Source organism: Zerene cesonia, unplaced genomic scaffold (genome assembly GCF_012273895.1).
Source record: "Zerene cesonia ecotype Mississippi unplaced genomic scaffold, Zerene_cesonia_1.1 Zces_u001, whole genome shotgun sequence".
NCBI lineage: Eukaryota > Metazoa > Arthropoda > Insecta > Lepidoptera > Pieridae > Zerene > Zerene cesonia.
The window spans coordinates 3,207,345-3,235,051 of record NW_024045131.1 but is presented as its reverse complement, the minus strand read 5'-3'; the positions used below and the strand labels follow the sequence as shown (position 1 = coordinate 3,235,051).

At 35.6% G+C, this 27,707-nt stretch overlaps 1 protein-coding gene across 1 annotated transcript; it reads left to right on the top strand.

Moving 5' to 3' along the window:
* Positions 1-226: 226 nt before the first annotated feature.
* Positions 227-27,106, top strand: LOC119838147 (scavenger receptor class B member 1-like). Its single transcript, XM_038363981.1, has 12 exons — positions 227-516; positions 12,013-12,104; positions 13,017-13,180; positions 16,394-16,532; positions 18,301-18,413; positions 19,844-19,943; positions 21,026-21,153; positions 23,204-23,324; positions 24,416-24,566; positions 25,104-25,254; positions 25,674-25,770; positions 26,132-27,106. Exons 1-12 carry the CDS (start codon positions 294-296, stop codon positions 26,366-26,368), a joined length of 1,716 nt encoding a protein of 571 aa, XP_038219909.1. The 5' UTR covers positions 227-293; the 3' UTR covers positions 26,369-27,106.
* The last annotated feature ends 601 nt before the right edge of the window (positions 27,107-27,707 follow it).

Sequence of the window (27,707 nt, the reverse complement as noted above, 5' to 3'; positions counted from 1 at the left end):
GAGTAAGGCTGAACAGCGTTTGCCGGGTGCAGCTAGTATATTATAGTATTTAGTCTATATCGTATCAGTATTACCTACCAGAGATAGTCGTAACTCCACTTGGATTTCATAAAAGAAACAAAAACCAGCGCACCCGCAAGTCGCAACGCACCGATCTCCAAGAGGCCAAATTACAAGCACAACGCCGTCTCGTGTACTGATAACCTATTAACCAAGTGATAACAAACAGAGATTTGACCGCGCGCATCAGTCTTCACCCAACCGCCGGCCGGATAACACGTCTCCATGTCACAATGGAGCAAAACAGCGACAAAACGTCACCGCTCATGCTGGCCAAGGACGAGAAAGTGGTGGTGCTGCCGGGAAATGGAAGGATACTGATCCGTGAAGATACCATGCTGACGAATCTACACGGGTGCGCTGGGTGCGGGAGGGCACAGTTCACATGTTCGGGGATAAAGAATCAGTGGTCGGTGTTGTGTTGGGGCCAGCAGACTGATAGAAGATATTACTGCTGTGAGTAACATTGTACATAATATATGTGTAATAATACATAGCCTTGTCCGTGGACATGTGATCACGTGGATGTAAGACCATGGGTCTTGCATATGTTTCAATACGATAAAATCCATACAACTCTCTAGCCTCGTACTAAAATTCTTTTAATATATAAAACGCAAAGGTGACTGACCAACTCAATCAACGTACAGTCCAAACTACTGTACCGATCGCTCTGATATTTGACATATAGGCCCTGTGATGTAAACATCTGCTAAGAAAGGATTTTAATTAATTCTAGCCCAAAGGGATAGAAGTTTATTATCAAATAGAGGATAGAAGTTTATTCTGACCCCGTAGGCGGGTAACAACCAGACATAGCATAAAATCGCTCCGTTGCGTCGTGAAAAAAAGACAAACAAACACACTTTCACACAGCAAAAATATCTTAAGTATGATTTTATATATACACCATATAGAAAGATCCCTCCGTTATGTCAGTCTCCCGCCGGCCATTGCGCAGTGCACTATAGACTGGATTGTGTTTCATACAGTTTCAGTGGCGGTAATTAATATTGGTTCGCACCGGTTTTGTCCCTATACATAGTATGAAGCAAAGTCGTTTCCCGCGTCTTTATGTGTGGATGCTTAGATCTTTGACACTACACAACGGATTTTCATGGAGTTTTTTTAATATATAAAGTGATGCAAAGAAGGTTTATATGAATAATAACATGTAATAAATTACTCCGAATTTAACGCGTGCGAAGCCGCGGGCACAAACTAGTATTATATGTAAAATAATATATGTAAAAGATAGCTAATTATATGTATTAAACCTGCCTTTCGAACCGATGGTAAATGTTAAAACTGTGCTATGAATCAAAAGTGCTTCTATAAGAAGTCTTATTGAATAAATAAATGTTTCAGTTTGAATTTATGTTCACCGACTTCACTGATCGTAGGAGATGGAGTCAGATTGGTTTCTAATGGTTATTTTACAGGAAAATTCATAAAGATTTCCATTCTGAAGATATTAAGTATTACGCTGATCGATGTGCTCGTTTTAGATAGATGATATTTTAAATTTTATCTTGACTATCTCTGTCGAGGTTATTTCCGAAGATAAGCCAAAATAAACAGACAGATTTTTTTTTAATCCTTCCTACTATCCTACTTCCTACTAATATTATAAATGCGAAAGTTAGTATGGATGTGTGTGCGTTTGTTGCTCTTTCACGAAAAGACTGTTGAACCGATTGCAATGAAATTTGGTACGTAGATAGCTGGAGAACTGGAATAACATACAGGGAATTTTTTATCCCGATATTCCTACGGGATTCCGACTTACGCGGGTGAAACCGTGGGGCGCAGCTAGTACAACATAAAAACAATAATGATAGAATCAACTGTGGAATATACAAAAATAATTAAATGTCTCAGTTTATCTCAGAGTATCTTATCTTATACCTTTAAACGAGCAATTCTTGTATAAATATATATATATATATATATATATATATATTTGGAATCTCGGAATCGGCTCCAACGATTTTCATGAAATTTAGTATATAGGGGGTTTCGGGGGCGATAAATCGATCTAGCTAGGAATTTTTTTTAGAAAATGTCATATTCGTGTTTTATTCGTGTTTTTTTTTCCTGACATCTATTGGTGAATAATAATACTATTTTGCTTCGTAGATAGCTGGACAACTGAAATAACACATAGGCACTTTTTATACCGATGTTCCTACGGGATACTGACTTAAGCGGTTTCAACCGCGGGTCACAGCTAGTATATAATAATGCGATAAACTCATGAAAATATTCTATTATCACCGATCCTTGAAAGATGTATAAAGTTTGAATTAAATCTGTCCGTTTGGGTCAAAATTGAGTCTAAAGGAGTCGGTTACATACAAACATACAGGTGAAGCTAATAAAAGCGTCATAATAATTGTTTATTCATAAGTAAATACCTACCATATACTTATAAACTTCCTACATATTTCATAAAAACTCTGATGTTTTGACATTTTAATCTCATGTTATAAACAATATGTTTTATTTGTAAAGATAAGGGAAAACGAATAAAAAACATAATAAATAAGTATTTTGATTAAATAAATATCCTTTATATACAATAGTATGACCGTGACCATGCGAACTTATTATTCTGTGGCCATGCTCGATGTAAGGGTACGATTCGTCAGAATACAGCTGAAGAGTTTGTTTGTATGGTTGAACGCGTTTATCTCATAAACTACTAGTCCGATATGAAAAGTTCTTTCAGTGTTAGATAGCTCATTTGTTGTGGAAGGCTTTAGCCTTTAGGCTATAACAACAGGTACTGCCGACTGCGTAGGTAAAACCGCGGTAATATAATAGGTAATTAAACGCGTTTAAAATCCGTTAGTCCTATCCTATTTTACTTCGTTCGTAATATTATAAATGCGAAAGTTTGTGAGGATGGATGTATGTGTATGTATGTTTGTTACTCTTTTATGCAAAAATTACCGAATCGATTGCAATGCAATCTGGTACGTAGATAGCTGGACAACTGGAATAACCCATAGGCAACTTTTTATCGCGATATTCCTACGAGTTACAATTTACGCGGGTGAAACCGCGGGGCGAAGCTAGTCTTTCATACATTCTAAACGTTCGCGTCTATAACATAAGTAGAATGCAAATACGTTTCGCGGTTTAGGGTGATTGATATACATGCTCACACGATTACCATAGAGTATAATATTAGTATGTTATCAGTGCCATAGATAATATAATACGATCACAAAGAAAAATTTAAGTTTTATGAATTTTAAATAGAAATTTTCAACACGCAGTTTCACCCTAATCTAAACAGCACTACAGAAATCGTAAACCGGCCATAAAATATTTATTATATTATCATGGTAGCATTATAATCTTAACACGATTACAAAATGTAAAGTTGTAGTAAAACACAATTTTTTCGTTTCGTTTCGTTTCGTTTCGTTTGTAGGCGTGTGGCATCCCCGAGCTGGCCCAATTCGTACCGAAGCGTGCTCCTACATTAAAATTATTAAACTAATTATATTACAATTATGATAAATATACGAGTATGTTTGTTTTGAGTCCGTGTTAACCGTGTCATTAACGAATGCAAACAATATTAACTTAATTTGTCGTCAAATCAGTTATTGGCCAATAACATCGTTTCAAATTCATCCAAAGAGAATCTTAGAAAGATTTATAAATTCACCACGAAATTATTCCGGATTAAAACATGGATATTAATAATTAATCTTTACTTACTACCTACTTAATACTCAGCGATACAAAGTTTGTTTGAATGTGATACCCTCGGGAACTATAGACCGACTTCATAAACTCTTTCATCATCAGAGAGTTGCAGCTTCACTGAGTCTCACAGTCATTATATATGTACCACAAGCGTAGCCGAGGCGAACAGCTAGTATGTAATAAAGAAAAGATAATACGTAACATGTTATTTTTTTATTTTGTTCGTGTTAAAAACCAACAGAAATAAGGGTAAAGTTTATTTGAAATAGTCACATAGTTCGAAATTACTGCTTCTTCCTAGTATTCCTTCTAGTTTTTTTTTCATTTAACCTTTTTTATTCTAATTTCATTCCACGGTGGCAACCCGATGAAATATTAAATCGACACTATTTAAAACAGTTTGTTGATTTGTTTATTTCTTACTAAACGACGTTACCAATTTTACAGCGACACATCAAATATCGCTTAGGTAGGAGTCATAAAACGTAAAATGAAACCTTTAAGTAAATAATATATACGCCTATAGTATTTTCTTGTATTTGATTAATAATATAATGAATAAATCGCGTTTAAAATCCGTTAAAAAGTTTTAAATTTCTAACTGCATTGAAGTAATTCGAATGAGAAAAGAATCAATTTTTACAGCTTATCGTAAGCTCGAATCTCGAGTATTTTTTTTCGTAAACATGTGTCTCGTTCGGTGAGAGATAGAACCGGAGGTCTGCATCGTAAATCTTACTTCCCCATCCATTCCTTTACTCCCATCGTCAATCCTTTCCATATCCTTTATGCATTAAAAGCGAGCAACGCATATGCAATGGCCATATCTCTGCAAATATTCATGGGCGGGTGAGAACGCTTACCATCAGACAAACTATTATTTATTATATGACATTAGCATACTGCTGTGGTTCGTTCGGTGATCGTGGGAGACGGAGGCCCATATCATTTTCCTTACCCTTCCCAGTCGTTTTCTTCATTCCTCCAGTCAATCTTTTCTTAATCCCTTAAGTTTGAAGTCGGCAATTCATTTGTAGAGGCGTAAGATGACGCCTTACGCCTCTATAAATGTTCACGGGCGGTGGTAGCGCTTACCATCAGGCGACCCACCCGCTCCATTGCCGACTATGACATAAAAAAACATATTACATCACGTTCATGTCATGATACCATATCCCGTCCCCATTTGTAACCATCTTGCAAGACTGCCTTTATTATCATCATCAGCCCATACACGTTCCCAGTGCTGACACAAGCCTCCTATGAGGGTTCAGGCCATAATCCACCACGCTGGCCAAGTGCGGGTTGGCAGATATCACATGTCGCCGAACTTTTGATTCTTGGACATGCCAGTTTCCTCACGATGTTTTCTTTCACCGTTTTAAGCAGTGGTGATGTTACACATGCGCAGATAAATAGAACTAATCGACTTATCGATTTTTGAAGTCCGAGGTTCTCACCACTGAACCACCACCTGACCAGACTGCCTTTATACTCGGAGATATTTTACGAACGCCCCCCAAAGCACAAAAACTGGCAATCAAAACCATTTCTAAATATGTAGTATATAATTTCGTGTTCTCTCTATTCATAATTTATTGCTATATCTGCAGAGATAATTCGCGTAATTCCCAAAAGAGTACGTCTCTGCTAATCGTTGTGACGGGTTCAAGGGCAGAACAGTTATCAATGCAAAAAATACTGTAACTTTATAGACTTTATTTATTAGCCTACTGTTACTAATTTGCAAACTCCCTCTTTTCATATAACGAAGAAATTGTATGTGCGTGGTTGTATGTTTGTGCGTTAATTATGTAAAAACCACAGAATGGGCAGATAGTGATAAAATTGTATAGGGTGATATACCAATATTAAGTTCAGTTTATAGGCTACTAGCTTTTCGCCCGCGGCTTCACCCGCGTAGAATTCGCTTATATCGCGCGACAAGGTATGGAGTGTTTTCTTCGCATTAAAAAATATGGTTTTTTTCTTTCCCACGTTTAGCTCCATCTTTTTCTGCATAATTGGTTAGACAATAACGAACTTTCATACAAACTTTCATCTCCTCTTTCAACCCTCTCTGCCCTTTTTTCGCGGTAAAAAGTATCCTATGTCCTTTCCCAAGTTCAGTTCTATCTTCATACCAAATTTTATCAAAATCGGTTCAGTGGTTTAGGCATGAAAGCGTAACAGACAGACAGACAGAGTTACTTTCGCATTTATAATATTAGTAGGGATATTTTATGGGCTCTTTCAAAAAAAATGTTCTCATATGTCATTAAATTAATGAGAATGTCGTGCCATTGCTGTCTTTGAAACCAAGAGGATAGATTAGTAGTTTCGAGGATAGACACCCCACTACTACTCGTAGATAATAGTATTATGTACCTGTCTCAATCGCTATAAATGTAAATGTATTTTTAGTAAATACACAAATTAATTTTAATGATTGAATGTCTTAAGATACAGAGTTTTTCTAGTTTAAGAGGCAATGTACATAGATATGTAAGGTATGTTTTGGCAAAATAAAGATTTTATTATTATTATTTTTTTATTATAGACAACGCATTTTTACTCTATGAGTAAAAATTTACAAGCAAAAGCCAAGGGTCAGTAATAGAAAATGTGTAAAGTGTGTCACTGTTAATTTTAATATGGTTTGGCTTTCATGGGGAGTTTTTTGTGTTTATTTTTGTTTTTATGCAGAAATTATTTGTAATTCTAATGCAGGTGTATGTGTATTTTTTAAGTAGGACTTCGTTGTCCGTCTTTGTATCTGTCTGTCCGTCCGTCTGTCATTTGGCTGTATGTTGTGATAGCAAAATAGTTCAAATCCTTTTCAGATATAATGCACTATTGTAAAAAAAAATAAAAGACCAAGGTTAAGCAACGGTAGACACGGTCGTAAATTGGATGGGTGTCCAAATTTTTTTGCGCTTACTCCTTAGTTTATTTGTACGAAACTCTAATGTTGCGAGCCTGAATAGCACCTGACCGATTTTTATGTATAAAGCATATTATCTGATAATCTTTGGGCTTCTATAAACAGTGGAAAACATCAGTATGTATATATCACTGTACATTTTTTAAGCTGACCACAATATATATTTAACTTCACTTATCACAATCTTTATTAACCGACGTCAATAAAGGAGGTTCTCAATTCGTGCAACATATTTCGCCTCGTGTAAATTTGGCCTAATCCTGACAATTTGAAGGTTTCGTTTTTTGTTAAAAATACGTTAGTCGGTTATTCGTCACGCACAGTTCGAAAGAACTATAATTATAAATATAAATACTAGTAAAACATAACTCTCCTTCATGCGCAGTCGGTCCACATCAATGTAACAAGCTAAATTGCTCAACCGTAAACGATTCAACGATTTAATTAACGCGAATGAAGCTATATCATAGTAATCACACGGTGATTAGTATTGTAGTAATTTTTATGTTGTAATCAATGATTAATTGGTGATCATGGAAAATAGTGTTACAATAATTATTTTCAACCGATTTCAAAAAAGGTGGTTGACAATTCGATTGTTTTTTGCCTGGTGACCACATAATACACAAGTATTCTATACTTATTTCGGGCACCAGCTCTTTAGAAATGTTAGTCATCCTATCCGTCCTATCTTATCCTACTAATATTATAAATGCGAAAGTTTATAAAGATGTGTGTGTTAGTTTCTCTTTCACGCAAAAATCTACTGAACCGATTGCAATGAAATTCTGTACGTAGACAGCTGGACAACTGGAATAACATATAGTCAACTTTTTGTTCCGATATTCCTACGAGATATGGACTTATGCGGGTGAAACCGTGGGGCGCAGCTAGTAAATAATAGATTTAACGATATATCGTGTGTCCATTTGTGATGAGATAAATAAATAAATAATCATTAATTATTATTTTACACGCGAAAACAGGTTATCGTATCTTTATGGAATACTAACTGTGCCCCGCGGTTTCACTCACGTAATTCCGTATCCCGTAGGAATATCGGGACAAAAAGTTGCCTATATGTTACTCCAGTTGTCCAGCTGTCTACATACCAAATTTCATTGCAATCGATTAATTAGTTTTTGCGCGAAAGAGCAACAAAGGCACACACATCCTTACAAACTTTCGCATTTATAATATTAGTAGGATGGTATAGAGATAGCTACTGTTTACCCGGGTACCATGTAAAATTTTCACATCGAGTAAAAACTGTGAAATAGTATTGGGTATTTTTAATGAATTAAATTGGATTATAAGAGGACTAGCTGTATACAGCGGCGTCACTCGCATTTTTCTCATCACAAATGGACGATATATTGTTAAATATATTACTAATACAATAATATTTGTAAAATGCTGGTGCCCGAAATAAGTACAGAATACTTGTGTATCAGTGTGGTCACCAGGCAAAAAACAATCGAATTGTCAACCGCCTTTTTTGAAGTCGGTTGAAAATAATTATTGAAACACTATTTTCCATGATCACCAATTAATCATTGATTACAACATAAAAATTACTACAATACTAATCACCGTGTGATTACTATGATATAGCTTCATTCGCGTTAATTAAATCGTTGAATCGTTTACGGTTGAGCAATTTAGCTTGTTACATTGTTGTGGACCGACTGCGCAGGAAGGAGTTATGTTTTACTAGTATTTATATTTATAATTATAGTTCTTTCGAATTGTGCGTGACGAATAACCTACTAATGTATTTTTAACAAAAAAACTAAACCTTCAAATTGTCAGGATTAAGCCAAATTTACACGAGGCGAAATATGTTGCACGAATTGAGAACCTCCTTTATTGACGTCGGTTAATAAAGATTGCGATAAGTGAAGTTAAATATATATTGTGGTCAGCTTAAAAAATGTACAGTGATATATACATCATATGTTTTCCACGGTTTAAGGAAGCCCAAAGATTATCAGATAATATGCTTTATACATAAAAATCGGTCAGGTGCTATTCAGGCTCGCAACATTAGAGTCTCGTACAAATAAACTAAAGAGTAACCGCAAAATCCAACACGTCTTAGAATTATGTTATTATTTTAGCCATGTACGCCATCCCCATTTACTAAAGTTATCTTACTTTTTTTTCCTGCAATGTTGTGTACATCTGTAATAGGGTCAAGCATAAGAATACTGTCATTTGTAATTATTATTTTACAAATGTTACATGTGCGATCTGTTGATGTACCTGCTTATTAATAAATAAATAAATAAATAAAATAAATGTTACTTTCTTTCTTTCGAAAAATTCGGAAACCCATCCAATTTACGACCGTGCCTACCGTTGCTTAACCTTGATTTGTATTAATTGTTTTTTATTTGTTTTATGGCGACAACAAATTACAAAAGTACATTATATCTGAAAAGTATTACAACTATTTTGCTATCACGATTTACAGCCAAATGACAGACAGACGGACGGACATCGACTTACAAAATACACACACATACATCTGCATTAGAAGTACAAATAAACCTACTTTCCTACAAATATTATAAATGCGAAAGTTTGTAAGGATGTGTGTGTGTGTGTGTTTGCTGCTCTTTCACGCAAAAACTACTGAACCGATTGCAATTAAATTTGGTACCTAGACAGCTGGACAACTGGAATAACATATAGGCAACTTTTATCCCGATATTCCCGACACGGACTTACGCGGGTGAAATCGCGCGGCGCAGCTAGTAACTACATAAAAATAAACCAAAATCTCCCCATCAATGGCAAATGAATCCATTGAAATTGTTACCAACAAAACAAAATTAACAATGAAACATTTTACACGTTTTCTACAACTGACCCTTGGCCATAGATAACGTTATCAATAGAAGCTTTGACATACCGCTCTATTGCTGTAAATTTACAAGCGTTTTTAACCCCGTCACACACAGTTTACAAGGGTTTTTTTTTTTTACGTCATAGCGGGCAACTGAGCTGGTGGTTCGCCTGATGGTAAGCGATCACCACCGCCCATGAACATTCGCAAAGGTGTGAAGTGAAAGGTGAAGTGCTTCTACGAATGTGCTACCCGCTTTTATGGGGTCAGGGAAAAGGAAAGGATTAAAGACTGGAAAGAAGGAATGGACTGGGACGGATGAGGAAAAGTAAACGGGCTTCCAACTCTCCCAATCACCGTTTAATTAATACGGGGAGGTTATTTTCTGCTTGTTTGTTATAATATACCTCCAAACCATGCACATATTTTATGAATGTGGGAGTCGAGACCGCTTCGGCACGATTTGGGCCAGCTCGCACCAGTCAAGGTACCCCACTGAAGATCGGGGTGAAATAGTAGCATTCTGTGATTTTTCTGTTAGAGGGGGAACTGGAGGCCCGTATCCTTTTCCATACCCTTCCCAGTCCCTTTCTTTATTCCTCACGTCAACCTTTTCTTCATACCGTTCCATTTTAACGATCCAAACGATCATACGCCTCTGTAAATGTTCATGGGCGGGCGGCGATTACCAATGTGATACCGAAAATGTGCTTGTTTGTTTGTCTTTCACGTCACAAACGGTAATTACATTGAGGAGTCTTATCTTTGCAGATAGTAAGAAGGCTAGAGAATAAATAATTTTTTACTGTGGTGCATCTCATTCTTGTAAAAAGATCCATTATTTTTCTGAGTAAACTATAAAAGTTAAGGAACCCACATAAACTCTGTACATCTTTGTCTAGTATATTTCAATTAAATAAGCTTTATTATATGTTTTATTATTTACTGGCTTGCGCCCGCGGCTTCCCCCCGTGAAATTAGGACAATTAATGATTTAGTGACGGTCTATTCCTGTTTTTTCCAGCATTTAATCAGGTTAAAGTATACTATCACTCAAGTCAGCTTATATCCGTTCTGTATACCAAATTTTATCAAAATCTGTTCACTAGTTTTGACGTGATTGACGGACGCACATCCATACAAAGAAACTTTCACTTTTATAATAAAAGTGTTATAGTGTGATTATTATTCTAAGTCGATTCAAAAATGTCCATTCACCTAGCTAAAAGTTCTAAGGTCACAAACCACAGAATTTTCGACTAGGTGAACCGACTTTTGCCTTAAAAACAATCAAATTGATTACCTCCTCCTATTAAAAGTCGGTTACATTGCACTTGGCTCTTCATTGCTCTAAGCTCAACGGAGATAACATTTAAACAAATAAGGGAATTCAGTTGGAATATTTATCAGGGTCATTTTTTATTCAACTGATAAGTGGTCAGGCGATAATTGTTTATAAATATAGCTATACTGGATAACAGCTTATTTTTTTAGATGTCGTCTAGATTTTATGCGAACAGTAAAATATTTTTTTTATATAATAGCGAGTAGCTGAGGTGGTGATTCGCCTGATGGTTAGCGACCACCGCCCATGAACATTCGGCTAGCTTCAGTCGCTGCAAATTCGTTACCCGCATTGAAAGGAGTAAACAAACACCCACACATACAAACATACATCCATCCATACTTACAAACTTTATTTTTATTTATTTAATATGGTCATCCAACACCTGTTACATCACAACATATGATACATAGATTAAACAAATAAAAATTAAATGTGACAGATAATTATAGGATAACACAACATGTTTTGCATCAACTTACAAGTTTTAAATAATATTATACATTACTAGCTGCGCCTCGCGGTTTCACACGCGTAAGTCCGTATTCCGTAGGAATAACGGGATAAAAAGTTGCCTATATGTTATTCCAGTTATCCAGCTACTATTCCAGTTATGCAGCTACTACCAGTTCAGTAGATTTTTCGTGAAAGAACAACAAACAAACACACACACATCCTTACAAACTTTCGCATTTATAATATTAGTAGGATATACATTAATTGCCTTTATATATTAGTGGTATTTACTCTAAATATAATTTAAAGTTTTATAGCATAGAAATCCCGCCTCGTGATCAATTTTTTTCTATTTTTTCAATATTTATCAGTATTCACTCTATCGTTTTTTTTTAATATGTATATCATAACGGGCAACGGCGCTGGTGGTTCGCCTAATGGTAAGCGATCACCACCGCCCATGAGCATTCGCAGAGGTAGTGCCTCTACCAATACTGTTGCCCGCTTTTAAGGGATTAAGGAAAGGGAAAGGAATGGACTGGGACGGGTGAGGAAAGGGAAAAGGGAAAAAAAGGAAAAAATTATCCTGAAGTGAAATAGATTTATCTCATATCATTGTTCTCTTTGTTGCAGTAATAACTGTGTTATCAGCTACATTCGTTCTCAGCCTTCTCGGGACGATATTTTTCTGTTTCACGGACACCATCAATGATGCAATAATTTCGGTAAGTTTTAGCATTAAATGATCAGCAAGTTGATGAAAAAAAGGTGTGAAATGTTTTCATAATAAGCCCCTAAAATACTATATATATATACTATATATATAGTATTTTAAAATACTATATATACGTTTATAACATACTTGCCGCACCTCCCAGCTCTCTCCGGGTTGACCCGGGGTAAAAACTAAATAAGACAGAACCTTTTATATTCACAGATAACGTGGCTTTTAATTGGTAAAAGAATTTTTAAAATCGGTCCAGTAGATTCCCTGTACAACGTCACAAACTCAGAAATTCACAAACTTAGTCTCTTTATAATTAACTAGATGCGCCTCGCGGTTTCACCCGCGTTAGTCCGTATCCCGTAGGAATATCGAGATAAAAAGTTGCCTATATATTATTCCAGTTATCCAGCTGTCTACGTACCAAGTTTCATTGCAATCGGTTCTGTAGTTTTTGCGTAAAAGATCAACAAACACACATATCCATACAATTTTTCCCATTCATAATATTAGTAGGATATTAGTAGGATTAGTAAGATTCCTGGGTATGGCAGATGTGCTCCACTAATCGATGTTACTTTACGGACAAGTAGATCAGCCTTCTGTGGTGACGTTTTCTTCACACCGAAGATCTGACCCAACCACTACCAAGGAGTACAGAGGCCCATATCAGTTTCCTTCCCTTCCCAGTCCCTTTATTCGTATCGACAATCATTTCTTAATCCCTTTTCAATTTTAAGTTCGCAGTCCTTTGTACAGGCGTATGGTGTAAGACGTAGGCGTAAGGCGTAGGCCTCTCCAAATGTTCATGGGCGGTGGTAGCGCTTACCAGGCGACCCACCAGCTCCATTGCTCACATAAAAAAAGAGCATTAATGAAAGCTTAACCAATGTTAAATTAAACGTGATTTCAGAATATGGCGATTCGCAACAACTCTATAGCATATTCAATGTGGAGGAGACCAACGGTAACACCGCTGATGAAAGTCCACCTCTTCAACTACACCAATTGGCAGAGAGTCAGAGACGGTATTGATGAAAAACTTCATCTGGATGACGTTGGACCTTATGTTTATTCGTAAGTTTTAGTATTAGTTAGGACAGTTGAAAATGTTACAATTTCTATTTTTTATTCTAAAGCATTTGGCATTATTTCAATTTTTTGTGGCTCCCAGGGCCTTTTATGCATGTAAGAATGAAGAGATATTATCGATAATATAGCCTACTAGCTGTAACCCGCGGCATCGCGTGGTACCCGGGTAAATGTAGCCTATGCTTATCCAGACTATAATCTACGATAAGTTTTCGCGTGAAAGTCTAATTAACATCCATACATCCATCCATATGTACCAAACTTTTGTGTTTATAATACTACTAGCTATCCGCCCGCGGCTATGCCCGCGTAGTCGCAGGAAACTTAGACCCGGGGTTTTTCTCGCATGTTCCCGTTCCCGTGGGATTTCCGGGATAAAAACTATCCTATGTCCGTCTCCTGGGTCCAAGCTACCTCTGCACAATTTTTCAGCCAAATTGGTTTATCCGTTTTTCAGTTATAAATAGTGTAACTAACACCACTTTCTTTTATATATATAGAAGATTATATTTATTTCTTTTGTATCCATGGTGACATTGTAATTTTAAGACACAATCAAGCATATGTACTTACATATTCTCTTTAACCCCATTTATATGTTATTTTACTTCAGTGTCATGACAAGAGCTTTTTTTCGTAGTCTTTGCTCTGCTGCCTAGCACCTGTCATTATTATAATTTGATATGACATGTGTAAAAAAAAATATAAGTCATCCTCGTAAATTAATCAGGAATGATAAAAAATCACCTGTCTCACTTGAATTCTTTCATTTTGATTTACAAATTTAATCGATCAAATGCGAGAAAAAAAATTGTCGCCCATCCAAGATAAGGCCATGCCAACTGTTGCTTAACCTTGATTTTTTATTATTTGTTTTTATGGCGGCAATAGAATCATCATATCTGAAATTATCAACTGTCTAACTATCGCGGTTCATGAGATACGGCCTGGTGAAAGACCGACAGAAAATTCCCTATAGGTTGCAGAACTCTAATTAGGTCCTTTTACGTATTTTTATGGTACCCTAATAAACACTATCACCTCTCTCTCTTATTGTGTACAAATTTGTATTGTGCATTGCCCTATTGAAAATTAAATAGCTTTATCATAAAAGGTGACATTAAAAATAGTGATAAATTAATTAATATCATTTCATTGTTTTTGTTAACTTTTGTTTACATCGCGATAGTAAAGAAAACTTACTCTTATATTAATTTCACATTCGATTAATTTAAGTCACGTATGTAAACAATTTATATCAGTGCATTAATTTATAATCAAGTTTATTTATTTATTAAACAATCAAGTTGAGAAATTAAAAACTTTTTAACGGATTTTAAACGCGATTTATTCATTATATTATTAACCCGACGTTTCGAACACTTTACAGCGAGCGAGCGAGTGGTCATGGGGAGACTATGTGAGAGTCTAATTTCCAAATGTATAATACTCGCATTAAATCAAACACAAGAAAATACTATAATCAAGTTTATTTTTAATATAACAAAACTATTCAACGTCCAAGATCGTGAAAACCTATGAAATTTCTATAATATCACATCGACATCGTCGTTGTTATTGCAGCCTTTTAGGACGCCCACAGTTGGACATAGGCCTCCCCCAAAGATTTCCAAAATTACCTATCACCAGCGAACTGAATCCAGCGGCTCCCTACCACTTTAATCAGGTCGTCCGTCCATCTTGTCATCCTTTATTCCTATCGCCAATCCTTTCTTAATCCCTTCCCAAAAAGTCGGCAATCCATTTGTAGAGGCATAACGTCTGCAATCGACCTTATGCCTGTCCAATGGGCGGTGGTAGCGCTTACCATCAGCCGTCCCACCAGCTCCATTGCCGACTGTGACAGAAAAAAAAAATCTTGTTGAAGGCCGTCCCACGATGCGACGCCGCACGCGGTTGCCATTTGAGAACTTTTCTACCCCAACGGCCATCGGTTCTTCGGGCTATTTGCCCAGCCCAAAGCCACTTCAACTTGCCAATCTGATTCATTTTCTCAATTCGACCCATTTCTACTATTTCTGGTAGCTTTAACTGCCCGCGGCTGCGCACGCGTTAAATAATTCAGCTTAGTTTAATAGATGTACATATAAACCTACCTCTTGAATCACTATAACAGATATGTTAATAGCAGTTCGCCCCGGCGTCGCCCGTGGTACATATATAGCCTATGTGACTCAGCGAAGCTGCAGCTTTCTAATGGTGAAAGAATTTTTAAAATAGGTCCAGCAGTTTTTGAGTTTATCCATTACAAACAAAAATACAAATTCTTCATCTTTATAATACTAATGTAGAAAAAAAAATCAAAATCCGTAGAGCACTTTTAAAGATCTAAGCATACATATTCCTTCATTACATCTCTTCATTCCATTGTACTTTACCCAACGGTTGCCTTGTGGAGATGGCTTTTAGCCATAAGGCCGCCCTTTGCATACTAGTTTTTGTTAAATTTTATTTCTTTTTTATATTTTGAAAGTGTGAAAGTATGCAATAAAGAATAAATAAATAAATAAATACATACATAGGGACGGACGCGGTAAGCGACTTCGCTTTAAACTATGTATTTATCTATAATAGACATAACGTGATGATTAAATTATAATTCCTAGATAGATGATACCCAACATAGAAGGTCAATGTGGCGTTTAGATAAACTCATTCTCAGAACCGAGGGCTGCCATTGATGTGTATAATTCTGTATAATTTACGTTGATTAATACAAATAGAGTATAATAAGCAATAATCCTACTAGTCCTATCCTACTAATATTATAATTGCGAAAGTTTGTAAGGATGTGTGTGTGTTTGTTACTCTTTCACGCAAAAACTACTGAACCGATTGCAATGAAATTTGGTATGTAGATAGCTGGACAACTGGAATAACATATAGGCAACTTTTTATTCCGATATTCCTACGCAGTACGGACTTACGCGGGTGAAACCGCGGGGTGCAGCTAGTCCTTGATAAGTAGATAAAGTTTGAATTAAATTCGTCCGTTTAAAGTGGGTCAAAATCGAGTCTAGAGAAGTCGGTTACATACAAACATACAGGTGAAGCTAATAAAGCATGATAAAAACAATCATCGAAACGGTTCACCCCGTAGTTCCAAGCACAAAAAAGTCGAATTGAGAACCTTTTCTTTTAAGTCGGTTAAAAAATAACAATATTAAATTGTTACAGGCAGCAACTAGAAAGAGTGAACATCAAGTTTGAAGGGGACCTCTTAACATACCAAGAGAGAAATAATTTTCAATTTCTCCCTGAAAGAAGTACAGGTGCCCACTTCGATCAGGTGTTTGTGCCGAATCTCCCTTTGCTGGTAAGTCTTTATTATAAACAAGTCAGTTTCCCCGGGTTCCTTAAGTATTCTCCGCGTTTTCCAGGTTTCCCTGAAATAGGATAAAAATAGCATCTGTTACGGTGAACATCTATCCTGCTACGATATCAGAGTTATTAAAAATCTATTGTCAATAAGCTAAACAGCAACTGCTTAAAATTGCTTTCCCATCCAAATAACCATGCCAGTTTTTGCTTAACATTGATATCGATCTTTTTTTACTTGTTGTTATGGCGGCAACATAAATACGTCATCTCTAAAAAAATTCAATTGTCAAATTACCACGGTTCATGAGATACAGCCTGATGACAGTCTGTGATATGACGTCACACTATACTTTATGCCAGTATTTATTAAATTAAAAAAAATGAAGTAAACTTTGAATTTCGAATCATAGTTCATACAGTATTATCTGTGATTTATATTTGAAATCTTAACATGTGATATTATGACGTCACGATATTAAAATTCATGACGCGGACGTCACAAAAATTTGACCTCCCCCCTCCCTCCCCACTTGTCACACCCCCCTATTAACGTGTCACGTAATTTACGGATGACTTACAATTTTCATATATGAAAACCATATCATCTTGGCACGTCATAATATTGTATTGAAAAAACCACAATGAATCGTCGTGCGTCTTTCAATAAGAAATATTTGTTTCGTCTCTTATTTGGCGATATAGTATTGTGACCCACAACCGCTTCGCACGTGGACATTACTTGCTTTTGCCCGCGACTTAGCACGCGTTTATTCGGAGTATTTTAATAGACATTATTATACATATAAACCTTCCACTTGAATCACTGTATCTAATTAAAAAACCGCATTAACATCCGTTACGTAGGTTTAAAGATTTAAGCATACGTACATAGAGACAGAGAAAGCGACTCCGTTGTATACTATATAGTGATTATGTTACAGGTTAAACCGTTTTCGGTAAGAATGCATTTTCCCTAGTTTCTGCGTTGTAACAAACGAAACGTTATGTTGTGAAAACGCGTTTAAAACTATGACATATTAGATTTTATCAACAAAACTGTTTCTCACAAAATACGTTCGTAACATTCCCAATAATATTAAACACGAAATTTTCTATAAACATGTATGAATTTTTTTACTCTTTCTCGCAAAAACCATATAACAGATTTTGATGATATTTAGCAGTGATCTAGGTTATGTATCAGAACTAATCCTACTATTTCCTAATATTATGAATGCGAAAGTTTGTAAGGATGTGTGTGTGTGTTTGTTGGTCTTTCACGCAAAAACTACTGAACCGATTGCAATTAAATTTGGTACGTAGATAGTTGGGCAACTGGAATAACATATAGGCAACTTTTTATGCCGTTATTCCTACGGGATACGGACTTACGCGAGCGAAACCGCGGGGCGCAGCTAGTATTAGATATAATTTACTTCCTTTTCCCCGGTGAAACCGTGCGAGACAGTTTGTACACATAAGATAAACCTTTCTTATAAATCATTATGTCTATAAACCCGCATTGAAATTTGTTGCACATTTTTTACAATTTAATGATTAAATAATCACCATCTTACTTTATCAGATTGGCAACACTGAAAAAAGTAAAAAGAAACCTCTTTTAGCTTTACCTACGTACGTTATTTCTTTCCATAAGAGCATTCCTAGTGCCTTAACAAAAACCTAAAAATTTACCGACAAGTAGCAACACAGTTGGCGATTCATTTTAATTTATAAAGATTGCCAGTTAATTTCAATTACAGGGCGTCGTGTCAAAGAGTCTAAGCCTACAATACTTCGGTCAGATTGCTCTTAAAACAACGCTGTCTACGTTTGCCAACCATAAGGACGCATTCTTGAAGTTACCAGTTCAAAGGTATGTTTGTTTTCGATTTTAATGAATTATTTATTAACCAGCTTCAATAGGAGGTCTCGTCGTGCCGCCTCCTTGGTACAGTGCTAAACGCGTGAGCGTAGAACCGAGGGGTCCTGGGTTCGATTCCCGGTGGGGAAATTAAAAAAAAAAAATGTCTCGGTCTGGCAGGACACAGAAGGCTGATCACCTACTTGTCCATAAAGAAAATCGATCAGTGAAACAGATGTATATCATCTGCCCCATACCCCAGTAGGGGACACGGGACTTCACTTTTTTTCAATAGGAGGTGGGGGTTCTTAATGGAACTGTGTTTCTTATGTTACATAATTTTTTTTACTGTGGCCGATTGATGATTTTTTATTTGAATGCTTTTGCTTCCCATGTGGTCCCATTTAGGTCCTTCCAGGTCTCGTTCTAACAATTATCTTAGAACTTTTTAAGTAAAGTATAGCTTAATAATGTAAAATTGAAAAGAACATCATACAGAGACAAGCTCTTCTGTTTCCTATTAATAATAGATCAGACAGATGTATCAATTTAAAGGATATAAGCTCATAAACATAACAAATGTACAGATTATCAATTAGAAGCGATTTCTTCCACGCAACCCTAAATATAGGAAAATATTTTCCTTAGATTATTATATCTATAGAAATAAATATAATATTATATAAACAATAATTCGTTGTTAGGGTTGCCTGGTAGAGATCGCTACCTAGCGATAAGGCCGCCCTTTGCGAATTTAATTTAAGTTTTTTTGTACGCCTGGTTATCTTTTTATTTTTACGCAATAAAGAATTTTCATTCATTCATTCATTCAATAATACATAATATGTATGTCTCAATATATGGACGGACGAATGAACCCTGTAACACAGGTTTTAACCTAGCACCGGGATCATTGTTTAAAAAAAGAAGCTATACAACTCTAATGTACCTTTTTGTTTTTTTTTTCTTTTCATAGTGGGGAAATCTTACATAGATACCCACGGCCCCCGGGGAAAAGGAGCCGTGGGTTATGTCGGATTCTTACCGACTAAAACCCCACTGTATTCCGACGAGCCGCTTTCATGAAGGGGTCACGGGAGATGGTTAATATACGTCCGCGACCCCCTCGGCGGCAGCCCGTTCCCGGGCCAGCTTAGGAATTAGAGCGGCAAGGAATCACCGCTCGACCCTCCTTGGGGCGGCGTGAACGGAACACGTCCCACACCAACTCTAATGTGCCTACATAATTCATGTAACTTAATGTCTGCAGTGTATTTGTTGTACGTTTTTGGTTCAAATAAACTCATTTATCTCCCCGTGACCACGCTCGCTGTAAAGTGTTCGAAACGTCGGGTTAATAATATAATGATTAAATCGCGTTTAAAATCCGTTGAAAAGTTTTTAATTTCTAAATAAACTCATTTAATTTACTTATTTTTCAGGTTTTTATGGGGTTATGATGATCGCATTATAGATTTAGCCAAGCCAGTGTTAAGTCTACAAGGTCAGCTGAACTTCGACAAATTCGGTCTTCTTGTAACTGTAAGTATATTTCATGGCCCAAATCCTTTTCCCTCCCTTTTCCGGGTTCCCTTTATTCCTCTCGGCAATCATTTTTTAATCCCTTCCCAATTTAAAGTCGGCAATCTATTTGTAGAGGCTTAAGGTCTGCAATGGACCTCATGCCTCTATAAATGTTCACGAGCGGTGGTAGCACTTACCATCAGGCGACCCACCAGCTCCATTGCTGTCTGTGACATAAGAAAATGTATTAATAAATCATCTTCACTTATAAAAGCTAAAGCGCCTTGGCTAAAGCGTGGTTGTTTGTCTTCCGTTCACATCGAAACGAAGCGATGTATGTATATATAAATGCGAAAGTTTATAAGGATGTGTGTGTGTGTTGTTTGTACGCAAAAGCTACTGAACCGATTGCAATGAAGCTCGGTACATATATGCAAATTTTATTCCGGTATTGCTACGGGATACGGACTTACGCGGGTGAAACTATGGGGGCGCAGCTATTAAATAATAATAATAAACTGTGAAATTATAAATCCCGTAATTTTTATGCTAACCATCATTCATCAGTAACCATCGAGCTACTGTCCGATACTTTCCAATATTCCTGCTCATAAATTTCATGAATATATAATATACTAGCGGTCCACTCCGGCTTCGCCCGTGGTACATATATAACCTTCCTCAATAAATGGGCTATCTTACAGTGAAAGATTTTTCAAATCGGACCAGTAGTTCCTGAAATTAGTGTTTTCAAACAAAAAACAAACAAGCAAACTCTTCATCTTTATAATATTAGTATAGATAAGGGTTTAGAAATTAAAAACTTTTTAACGGATTTTAAACGCGATTTATTCATTATATTATTAATCCGACGTTTCGAACATTTTACAGCGAGCGTGGTCACGGCGAGATTCAGTCTCGCGTCGGGTTAATAATATAATGAATAAATCGCGTTTAAAATCCGTTAAAACGTTTTAAATTTCTAAATGTATAATACTCGCGTAAAATCAAACACAACAAAATACTATAGATCAGGGTTTTGAGATTGAGTTTTTATTTGAGTCTGGTTTGAGTTTGAGTTGAATGCATATATCTTCCAGAAAAACGGCACAGTATCCGATAGACTGACGATAAACACCGGCGAGAATGATAAAGACAAGATGAATATTTTAGAAAAACTCAATGGCGATAGACAACTTAAGCACTGGGGAAGCACCGAATGCAATAGGTCAGTAGATTTTAATTTTTTCACGTCATGAAACTGAGCTGGTGGTTCGCTTGACGGTAAACAATCACCACCGCCCAGAAGTAGTGTCTCTATGAATGCGCTTTAAGGAGTAAATAAGGAAAGGATTGAAGGAATGGACTGGAAACTGTAAGAAAATGTAGTGCAAAAATGCATACTGTTTGGCAGTGATCGCGTCAACTTCAATCACTGTTGCAGAATCTTGCAGAATTAAAGGGCAATATGTACATATAGGTAATTTATATAGGATACTAGCTGCACCCGGCAAACGCTGTTCTGCCTTACTCTTATCATTTAGGGCTATGAAAAATAGATGTTGGCCGATTCTCAGACATACTCAACATGCACACAAAATTTCATAAGAATCGGTCAAGCCGTTTCGGAGGAGTTTGGCAACGAAAACTGTGACACGAGAATTTTATATATAGGATATTTGTATAGGATATACATATAAAAATGTCATTTTCTACTGAACCAACACAAGATCTAATCAGACATATTATTTCACTTGTCATTTTAAGTGTCTACAAATCAGCTGTTAGCGATCATTGACCTCGACACTCAATAAAAGAACGCGTAAGCAATTTATCAAATTTCCTGAGTGAGACACTTGTATAACTATGCCACAAATCCCTACCCATTCAATGTCAATATATATTATATACAACGGGCGAAGCCGGGGCGAACTGCTAGTAGGTTATATGTACGCAACCCTAAACGTCGCGAGTCCGACTCGAACTTGACCGATTTTTTATTCTTATCAACTAGTGTTTTAAGTAATAAAATATAATAGTGTTTCATGAGTTCATTCTAGACTGTGTTTATATTCATAAGTTTATCGCTAAATGATAGTCTGAATCAACAAACATTAACGTTTAATAACATTCAACAATTTGTTAATAATAATTTCTTAGATTACTATGTAATAAAGTTGCGATTTTTCATTTAATATCGACTAAATCACGATTAAATGAGTATGTATTTACCTAATAAATATTTTATACTTAATAAATAAACCAGGATTCTATTTTCATATTTGGAAAACCTATATATAGTAAAAACACAACACAACATTCGATATTTAAAACGGCACACACACAACTTTATCGCAATATCACACTAATAACACTTTTACATCAAAGTAAGATGGCAAGATACTCATTGCCACAATAGAAGAAAAAAAAAAAGATGGCAAGATAGAATTATGGCGTGCGAAAAGGAGACAACTGATGCCAATTCTAGCTAATTAAGCTACATTTTAACGTACTCCCGGAGGGCATAACCTATCTACACCTGTTTACAATATAATTGTATATAATAAACCAAATTCGATCAAAACAAATCAGATATTATTGAGAAGCAACAGACAGTTATTTGTCAGTTAAAATGACATCTACTATATAAAAGATTTCGTCAAAAAGTGTCACAGTTTGCCATAAGATACAGCCTAAGTAAGCTGTGAAACTGCCTCATTCATTCTAATCTAATAAAACTTTAAGAACCTTTGACGAGTGTGTGTTACTTGTGATTTTTATGTCTATCTTAAAAGTAATAAAGGTTTTTTAATTCTTTTGAAGTGAAACTTCTTTAGAATCGTTGTAATTTCAAACCTGATGCAACGGAAAAAAACGACAGGTAAGAGACACAAATACAAAAATGTGTAGACTGAAGCCGGCAAAGAATGAGACAGAAATATACATACTATTTAATTCATTCTTTTGTCGATTTACTGAAGTTTCATTTCTATCGTGTGTGCATCGCACACACACCATCTTTTTTATTTATCTAATCGCAATGAAGAAACTTACTTTCTATACACGTCACGTTTTTTATTTTTATTCTAACTCAAATTTGGATAAGGGCTGATTACAATACTTATTTAAAAAATATCATCAAATATCATATTAGACAATGAAATCAGTTCTCGAGAGACCTTTAATTTTAACCAAAAATCAATCCTAAACGATAAGTAACAACATATATTTATTCCCTATATATATTTATTACATGATTAAAAATGTTTCTTTTACAGAATAGATGCGTCAGACGGGTCGATTTTCCCGCCATCCATGTTAGATAAAAAGGACACTCTCCACGTCTTCTACGCGAACCTTTGTAGACGACTACCCTTCATTTATGTTAAAGATGTTGAGGTTTGAATCAGGTTTATTATTATTTTTTTATATTACTAGAACATAAGGGGACAAAAGACTTAAATGATGAACAATATAGCCTATTAATCCTACTTCTTCCTACTAATATTATAAATGCGAAAGTTTGTAAGGATGTGTGTGTGTTTAATGCTCTTTCACGCAAAAACTAATGAACCGGTTGCAATGATATTTGGTAAGTATATAGCTGAACAATCCCGATATTCCTGCGGGATACGGGCTTACGCGGATGATACCGCGGGGCGCAGTTAGTACTTTAAATTTCCAAACTTTGTATAATTCATCAAGACGATTCGAAATACAGATGACAGACTATGAAAAGGACATCGTGTATTGCGACTGAGCAGCTCTCTCACCACTTTTTATTCTGTAATTTGAATGTTTAAAAAGTTATTTAAAACCCCCAAAAAAATATCGTGTTGTTAGGCTTATGAAAGGGCGTGTTAAATAGAATAAATGCTTGTTAAAAGCGTAAAAAAGCAAGCAAAAAGTATTTTCAAGAAAAGTGAAATAACCCAGAGATCGTAAGAGAGTGTCAAAATATATGTTAGAAAGTTTATTAAAAAGCAAGTTAGCAATTGAAAAACATAATAAAAAGCAATTAAAAAATGTTATAAAATCTTTCCCCTTAATAGCAGTATCCACTCAGTGCTGTTTTCTATTAAACTTCTATATTTATTATGTTAATTAAAACATACTTTTCTTGCTTTGAGCTGGTCGTTCGCCTAGCTAGTAAGCGATCACCACTGGCCATGAACATTTGCAGATGTAGTCCCTAATGGATAAGGAAATGATTGAAGGTAGATGGCATAAGGATTGAAGACTGGATAGAAGGAATGGACAGGGACGGGTGAGGAAAAGGAAAAGGGCTCCCTCACTCCCAGTACGAAACACGGTAGCATGCTACTATTTCACGCCGATCTTCTATCGGGGTGTGGTACTGCACCGATGCGAGCTGACCCAATTCATGCTGAAGCGACTCCCACATAGAGCCATATTTTATACACAGGCTTTTCAACATCAAAGGCATCAAAAGGTTGTTGTTAAAATCTCTGAAAACATCTGTCCTTCAGATAGCAGACGGCATAACACTCTTCCGATACCGAATGCCCGACACGGTCTTCGACGACCCCTCCCACTATCCACCCAACGAGTGCTTCTGCGAGGTCGACACTGGAGAGTGTCCTCCTAGAGGAGTTATTAATGTCACCGCTTGCGCTATGGGTGAGTTATCGATGACTGTGAAGTTATATCATTCTGTGTTCTCACTTTTTGTGTTTGTATATTTTAACAAATTATGAATGGAAGCAATTTGTGAGAAACAAATGTATTTGCCTTTCTTCAAAGCATTTCGTATATAAAATTAATTGAGTTTAAATTCATTTCATTTTCTTATGAATAATACCCACGTGTCAATCAACAATCATCACAACTACTAGAACACTAATTACGAGCTGTTCCCAATATACTGAACTAGCTGTTCTCAGTAGCTTCTCCCTCATGGTCAAAATATATTTTAATGGTACAAATTTTTCACCCACTACTTGATTCCCTTGGGAGTAGTTTATCAAAATATGCAGTAAGGTGGTTTGATGTAGGCATCCGTTAAACCTTTGTTAAGAAATGCCAACATCATAGTCGATATCTGTATGCCAAATTTCAGTCCGATTGGTCCTAGTTGTGCGGTGATAGATCAGTCGCCCAACCTTTGCGATTTTTATCTTAAGATAAATTATTCACAATGATATGCAATTTTTCCAGGTGCGCCAGCCCTAGCATCATTTCCACATTTCCACTTGGGTGATCCTTCACTTAGAAAGCCTTTCACTGGCCTGGATCCGAACCCGGAACTGCACGAATCGTATTTGGACGTACACCCTACACTTGGCATTTCTTTGAGTGGTAAATCTAGGTATTATATTTCTTCATATCTCTTCTTTATATATATAAATATAAAATTATCGCGTCACGATGTTAGACCGATTTTTACGAAATGTTGTTAGCATGTCGGGTAGGTCTGAAAATCGGCCAATATCTATTTTTTATACTATATTTATCTCTTTTGTGTTTATGTTTGTAACTGAACACCTCCGTAACAACTGGACCGATTTAGTTTTTCGTAATTCATTCAACTCGAATAAAGAAACATTTAAACAATTACATACAATGAACAATAAGATTTGTTTGGCTTATCATTTAGTTATGATATCTTGCAGGCAACCATGGCAAAAGGTTTTGATATACCTTTTATGATAAATAAATGAACATTAAAGTACTATTATAGTATTGTGTTATCTGTGAGTGAAATAACCTATTTTCATAACTTTTCAGCTTACAAATAAATATTCAAGTAAGAAAATCGAATCTCTACCCTGCCTTGAGTTTCTTAGAGGATGGGTTGATACTACCGGTAGCGTGGATTGAAATGGTATGTTTATGATGTTTGCTTCTTATCTGTATGCTTATATGCCAGAACGGCAGAACAGAATTCGATGAATTTGCCAATTTGATCATTGTATTTTTTGGAACATTTTAAAATAAATCGATATTTCTTAGGTAACCTTCTAGACAATTTTAATAGATATATATATATATATATTTTTTTTTTTTTTTTATGTCATAGTCGGCAATGGAGCTGGTGGGTCGCCTAATGGTAAGCGCTACCACCGCCCATGAACATTTGGTGAGGCGTAATATATATCCAGAACCGAATACCGAATACCGATACCGAACTAGAACACATCAGCAAGTTGTAAGAACGGTTCCTAATATTTTTTTCAAAATTACAGACAGTGGAAGAGTTACCCGAAAGCTTACGATCGCTAGTGTACCACGGCACGTACTCCACAGCGGCAGCACAACTCGGTCTAACCGTATTCTGTATACTAACACTTGTATTATCCGGTCTAAGTTTGTTTATTTTAATGGCAACACGCAGGAAGAAACCGTGCGCCACGCTAAAAGTAGTTCCCGCCGAAACCGAACTGTTTAGTAATTACACAGAGGATAAAATTAATGTCAATTAAGTTCTAAAAAAATCGTTTTCGACCAGTGTTTAGAATATCTATGTTGTAAATTTAATTATAAATCCCATTGTTACAGGACATTGACATTAAGATCAGTTGACGTTTTTTTTATCTTTGACAACGTCCCAAATGTTGCCATTAAAAGTATAAAGTAGAGGTACGGAGAAATATTAACAACTTTAATAGTTTGAAACAGCTAAAAACCCACATTTAATTCAAAGCAAATATAAGTAAATACTTACCGTTATATATGAAAAGTTCAATGTGACAAGGTCAAATGGATATTTTTACATGGTTTCTTTTCCTTGCCTCTACACTTAGTTTAAGAGAAATAGTAGATAAATTTTAAGAAAACAGGTACATATCCACCAAAGCAAATGATAGTGATGATGCTAGTAAATAAATTATTGATATTATCTTGTGTAAGAGCTTTATATAAATGAAAGATATTTTACAAAGGTTTTTTGACTTGTATAATATTATAACAACTACATAACACGGACAGTAAGAAGTTTTAAAGGCTGAAGAATCTCATTTAATATAATATTATATACAGTATATTAAAACAGGATATTTATCATAATTTTCCTACCCTACTTAAAAACCTCGTTTATTTAAAGTAGGTAGGGGAATCGTTTTTAGTTATCGGTATTAACATTACAAATCTTTTAAATAAAAATTTATTTTTACGACATTTTATAATTACATTCCAAAGAAGGTAATTAAATTTTTATCGAGTTATGATTCGATTGATGCATCAATTGATTTTAGTGTTAAAATTTTTATATTTTATGAACACGTGAACATGATAAAGCATTTATTAATTAATAACAAAAAAACTAAACAGATCGAAAATAAAAATTAGTGCAATTAGCTCAGCCGAATAAAACGTTTTTTATTGGTGTGAGGTAATTGATTAGAATAATTAAGTTAGATATGAAAACGTAAGTTTGAAAATCAACATTGTTAACTAGGTACGCTTAAGATATTACAGGGGTGGTGATAGAAATAATAAATCATTCCATTATTTTATTTTAAGTAAATTATAGGTACTTTTCAATTATATTTTAAGCTAGTATAATACTAATTTTGTAGTAAAAGTTTCCGATCAAAAAGGACATAACCTTGTCAGAGTGTGCGCCAAGAAAGAAGTCCACGGCAAATGTATGTACATTTGGAAGGTCAGCTATGTTTTAAAAAACGGTCAAGGCCAGTATGTTTTTATAGGACTTTATCCCTATAAAAATATAAAAGCCCTGATTTATTAAAGATTGCATTGAAATACTCAAAATTCACAATGGAATGTAATGGTTGCTAAATATCTCTTAGAAAATGTTTA

Excerpts from the sequence above, each read along its gene's own strand:
- LOC119838147 (XM_038363981.1), top strand. The coding sequence starts at position 294 with ATGGAGCAAAACAGCGACAAAACGTCACCGCTCATGCTGGCCAAGGAC. Across the intron at positions 13,181-16,393 it reads GTTGGACCTTATGTTTATTC|GCAGCAACTAGAAAGAGTGA; the intron begins GTAAGTTTTAGT and ends AAATTGTTACAG. Across the intron at positions 25,255-25,673 it reads TCTTTGAGTGGTAAATCTAG|CTTACAAATAAATATTCAAG; the intron begins GTATTATATTTC and ends ATAACTTTTCAG.